At 37.6% G+C, this 5,633-nt stretch overlaps 1 protein-coding gene across 1 annotated transcript in view; it reads left to right on the plus strand.

The window, feature by feature from the left end:
- ATP8B4 (ATPase phospholipid transporting 8B4 (putative)) overlaps positions 1 to 5,633 on the plus strand; it is a 145,363-nt gene that overhangs the window by 96,234 nt on the left and 43,496 nt on the right. The window contains 3 exon segments of the mRNA XM_025038751.1: positions 1,332 to 1,447; positions 4,286 to 4,450; positions 5,403 to 5,514. Of these exon segments, the coding sequence (XP_024894519.1) occupies positions 1,332 to 1,447; positions 4,286 to 4,450; positions 5,403 to 5,514 (393 nt within the window).

The raw sequence follows: 5,633 nt of genomic DNA on the forward strand, positions 1-5,633 counted from the left end.
ATTAGATAAATTACATTTTTTTCCTCTCTTTTCCCTCAATATAGGCAATTAGAGCCAGAATACAAGAAAAATGGCATGAGTCCTAGCAACTAGGAATGCAGACCAAGAGACTTAGAAGAGTTGATGAACCCTAGACAAGTCTCAGTACTGAAAGGTTTCCAGGGTGTATTTGATTTATTCAAGCCAAGGGGAAACTAGAATAGATTGTGTTGACTAAGGGTCATTAAATTTTAGATGAAAAAGTAATTTATTGTACTGTTATTTATATTCTTTCAATCAAGCTCTAAATTTTGTATCCTATTAAATTAATAGCAGTCAATATTTATATTTATCTATTTGAGACATTGTGTTTTTATAGAAAAGGGATAATTGAGTGGAAAACATGTAATAATCTATGACTTGATGAAGCTTGTGAGAGTCAGTGTTTGGACCGTGAAGTTGTGACCTAAGCAGTTGTCTTAAATTGTAAGCAGTTCCTGGAAAGAAATATATTGCCATGTCATTCCTTCATTTATTTACTCATTCAACAAATAATTAAGTAACTAGTATGTGCCAAGCTGTAAAATCAAGACTGTAAAGGTAGGCCAGGTATACTATGGTTTAAAGAAAGATTTGTCTGACAGCAATATGTGGGGCAGCCAGGGGAAGGCTTGAGGATTGGAGATGAAGGGGGCCTAGTCAAGGCTGTCATTTCTAAACCTGAGAAGCAGGTTAAAAACACTGCCCTGTCTAGGCTTTCGATAGGAATGAGGTAGAAATTTTAGTTTTGAAAGCCCTGTGTGAGGCATGCTTATAGCCAGGCTTGTGACCCAAGGGTGAACCACCAAGAATGAAAGGACTTTTCCAAGGAATAAAGGGGGTAAAGAAATATGTTAGCAAGGGCTGAGAACTAATGCATAAACCATGCTTTCAATGGCTAGAATTCCATATGGAGACTGTTTGGCATAACACTGATAGTTGATTCCTACAGTAGATCTTGAATTTCACACCAGGAGACAGGCAAACAAAGGTCTCAATTCTGCTCAGTATAGCCTTAATTTAAATGTATCAACCCTTCAGAAACAGTGAGCAAAGAAAATAGGAAGGTCATATGCATTAGAATAAAACCACTTGTCTCTGAGTTTGGGAAATAAAGAATTCTAGTAGATAAAATATTTCTAAGTTAATAAAGGAATAAAGCCAAGTGACCTTCTAACCAAAGGCACTGACGGTTTTCCTACTGGCTAAAACATTATGCCCATTTCCAAATTTCCTGGCTGGAGCCCTGGGAGGGCCTAGTTTTGACAGATTTTACTGACTATCACCTACTTTCCAAACTTTTTTCTTTTCAGTTAGAAACCCAGAAGGACAGATAAAGCTTTATTCCAAAGGAGCAGACACTATTCTGTTTGAAAAACTTCATCCATCCAATGAAGACCTTCTGACTTTGACGTCAGACCATATCAGTGTAAGTGTCTCTGTCTTATGGTTAGCACAATGGCCCTTTGGCCATTTTCTATGGTTAGGTCTTATTTAAAAAATATCAGCTAAATGATCTGACTTCTCAAAGAAAAGATGTGGAAAGTGGTTCCACAGGAAACTGTGCTGGCAAATGTCTGGAAACTGGCACATGGGCCCACCTCCTACCCTGCTGATAGGCTGGTTGGTCTTACCACAGGTAGATTAACACACAGCAGCTGAGAAGTAGCCTGTGAGTGTGGGCTCCTGACCTCTAGCTGGGGATGCCTCAGGACACCTAGGGAAACCTTCTCTAACTCCCTTGCAGTTTGGGGCTGCTCCTCTTGGGAGACTGGACTGGTTTAGGGAAGAGGAGTTAGAACTCACCTGGGTTCCAATGTGTTTGGAACCAATAGAATCTCTTATGATCACCCCTCACTGAATAGCTTAGGGTCGTGTTTACATGGTGAGGAGAAAATAATCTCTGTAGCTGATTTTCTCCTCCAAGGGTCCTTTTATTCAGGTCATAAACCATGATGAGCCACTTAATGTTCCTTAGGTTGAAGTTACCAAATGCGCGCATTCGGAGACTATGCATAATTTCTTTCCAAAAGCTCTCTGAAGGGAACGGCAGTGATCTTTGGCAAATACTTCTTTTTCAAAGGAGTAAGAGTCTAGGAATTAATATTAGCATTACCTGGTTTAAACCTGAGATTCAAATATCTCTCTGATAATTCTTTTGATGTTCTGTTTAACCCAATGTGAACTTTAAGGGCAACTGGCCCAAACTCTCATTTTCTTATTGGTTTCTCTCCTTTAAAAAATTATTGAGGATTCATGTTCTTTGTTAAGCCCTATATTTAATACAAAACATTCCCTGAATCTTTAAAAAACCAACGAACAAATAAAATTAAAAAAAAAAAAAAAAAACTCTGCCTGACTTTAAGTTTAAAGAATGATGGTTTAGTAACATTGGGTACAAACATAGCTGTTTTTGTCTTTCCAATAGAGCATTCTTGATTTTCTTTTAATCTCTTCCAGAAGGCCGGCATGGGCTTTAAAATTTTTTTTTTATGAGAACAACATTGGAATCATAAGTATCTGATTTTTGCCATTGCTCAAACACCAAGGCCTTGGATTTTCATACATTTTTCTTTCATACTAAAGTATAGAAAGCCTAATTTCATCTTTTTACATTTCTATGCAAAAGAAAATTTATCAAGTAGTATCAATTTGACTTGCTCTTTGCTTCATTAACTTTATACATTTCAGCTTTCAAATTCTGAGGTTTTAAATTTATATTTAATTATTGATTTTGAATTATGATAGGAAACGACCTTGCTCAAATTCTCATGTAGTGTTTTGTGTACTAATTAAATAACTTAAATCATCTGTCCTCTTTTGTAATGTTGTTTTAGAATTGATTCACTGTTGTGCAGAACAGAGAAAAAAGCACTGTGATGCCCAGCGGGGTTGCAAGTTAAAGGCAAAGAAGTTTTTGTATGAATTAAGAGGATAAAAGATCATTACCACAGAGTGACTTGATTTTCAGATCAGTGGGGGACCCAGTGGTGGTCTTGGAAGGCGAAGCTTATAAAATGTGATTCAATATCCAAAGTGCTACCAACTGCCTACAAGATAAATTTGGACAATTTTTCTCATGGCTTCTCTGGGCTGAACCACATCATTGCAGTATGCACTGACTTTTCTTTTAATTAACCTAATTAGAATGTGTCACAGTTTAACACAAACCTATGCCTGTTTCATAAGCCAAAACACACAGAGGATATATGCTCAATGGCAATGCCTAAAGGAGTAGAAATGGCTACAAAAATGCTTGTAGTGTAAAGGCCCATAAAATGGCCAGAGGAGGCCTAGGCAAAGTGGAAGGTTTTTAGCATTTCCCCAAAGCAATCAACATGTGTTTCTAGCTATTGCAGCTGTGTGAGACACTTAGCCACTACCAGTCTCCTATTTTTATTTTTTATTTTTTTCCTATTAGAAGGGTAAAGTACCATAGGTATCATTTAAAATTATCAGTTTATTGAGGCACTAAAGGAAAAGCATAATTATCCCATTAATTTGACCTCTTATTAAATACTAACTCCATAGAAACAGTTTATAAAAAATAATTTTTTTAACTAACCTGACTGGTTAACTTTCTGTCTTTCTCTCCCCTTTTCCCTAGAGGTTATTATTATACCCTAAATTTATATGCTTAAACTTCTGTTACCTGACTAACATCATTTATTCATCTATTATTGACTTTTAACTTTTTATTATGAAAATTTTCAAGCATAAACAAAAGAAGGACTGAGTTAATTTTAGACATAGCTGGATTACTAGGGGGAATGTGACAAGACTTCGGTGAGATACTATGCTACAATCCCTTTAGAGAGCCCCCTGTGACTCCTTTGAGGGTCATTCTTTTCCACTAGAAAAGCCCAGGGCCACGGGCCATGAAACAGGCTATGTCTCTCTTGTTACTCGGAAGGCTTCCTTCAGGCAGAGGAGAGGTCCAAACCCAACATATGTTGTTTTAATTGACTATCTCAAGTCATGGATACCACTGATTATCTCTCAACTAGGATACTTCAGCAGGCATTTCAGCTGTCTTTTAGATGGAAGGCTAGCTCCCCTAAATCTTTTAACCCTGTAGAAATATAATACAAAACACAAACATTATCTTTCATTTCCAAGGGGATTAGAAAGTTGAAGGTCAGGGTGGCCACGTAATGCTCTTGGGACAAAATGAGTTTGAGTGCAAAACTTCATACCCATTATCATTGTTGTTCTTGCTGTGATTATTGTTTTGGGATGGTTCCTAAGTCAATGTCTGCTCTGGCAGGAATTTGCAGGGGAAGGCCTTCGAACCTTGGCCATCGCATACAGAGATCTGGATGACAAGTACTTTAAAGAATGGCATAAGATGCTTGAAGATGCAAATGCTGCCACAGATGAGAGGGATGAACGTATAGCTGGACTGTATGAAGAAATTGAAAGAGATTTGATGGTATGAGTTTAGAAGCATGATGGTTTGTGTTTACGGAGGGGATAGTATGTGTTTAGAGATCTAGCATAGGACTAATCCATTGATAAAATCATCTTGCACACAGCAGATATTACTGTTTCAAACACTGAATCATGCATTATATGCTGGCTTTAAGTTTGCCATGAGTGGCCCTAGAGAACCTAGAAAATTATTTCTATTAATGGTAGCTTATGCAATTGGAAGTCCCCCAAGAATAAAAGATAGCAGACTCCCTATTCTTTTCACCTTCTGGCTATGTCCTTGATATTGTTTTTTTCCCCTCCCTGCTTTATGAGCCACCTTTTCAGAGCAGGGAAACTTGCCATGAAGAGTGGAGCTGTAGTTCTAAACCATCTTAGACCTATGAGATTCTGATGATATCTATGCTGCCCAGAGTGTGATGTATTCTAGAAACCACTCTTCTCTGAAGCTCCAGTGGCCAGGATTCTCAGCTATGGAGAGGTACTGGGAGCATGCCTTGTTCACCTTTGGATGTTATAGTGCAGAAGAACCTTCACTTTTTAGTATACGGCATCTGCTGATTTGTTAATTAGGAGAATAGCTCCACATTTTTGTGAACCTGACCATGAGATGAGGGCTCTCTTTTGGATCCTTTCATATTGTTATAAGTGGAAAAGCTACTTGTGAGTTCTTAAGCCCTTAGAAGCTCAAATGGCTTCTGATTGATTGTGCTAACTTCCAGGATCTCTGCCATTAATTAATGTGCATATCAGTTGGCCTGATTTGAGAAACTCCTCTTGGGCCCTTGTCAACCCACTTCTGCACATGATAGGATACTTGCTATATCAGTGCATCATAATTTCTGTTTCCAGTTCACATTTCTTGACTTCTAAACTCTGTGATCGAAAGCCATAGATGTTATGAATGTTGTTTGCATGCATTAACATAAGGTATTCTCTATTTTTCAATGAAGCTTCTAGGTGCCACTGCTGTAGAAGATAAGTTACAAGAAGGTGTCATTGAAACAATTACAAGTTTGTCACTAGCCAATATTAAGATCTGGGTCCTAACAGGAGACAAACAAGGTAATTTGAAAATGGATACCAATGTTTTGAAAAGAGGGTGATGATTTATATGGTAAAGCTTTAATTAATCAAAATGTTTAATTTGTTAGCTATTTGGCCAGTCCTTCATTTGGGAAAGA

This window comes from Pteropus alecto, unplaced genomic scaffold (assembly GCF_000325575.1).
Source record: "Pteropus alecto unplaced genomic scaffold, ASM32557v1 scaffold86, whole genome shotgun sequence".
In the NCBI taxonomy this organism is placed as follows: Eukaryota; Metazoa; Chordata; class Mammalia; order Chiroptera; family Pteropodidae; genus Pteropus; species Pteropus alecto.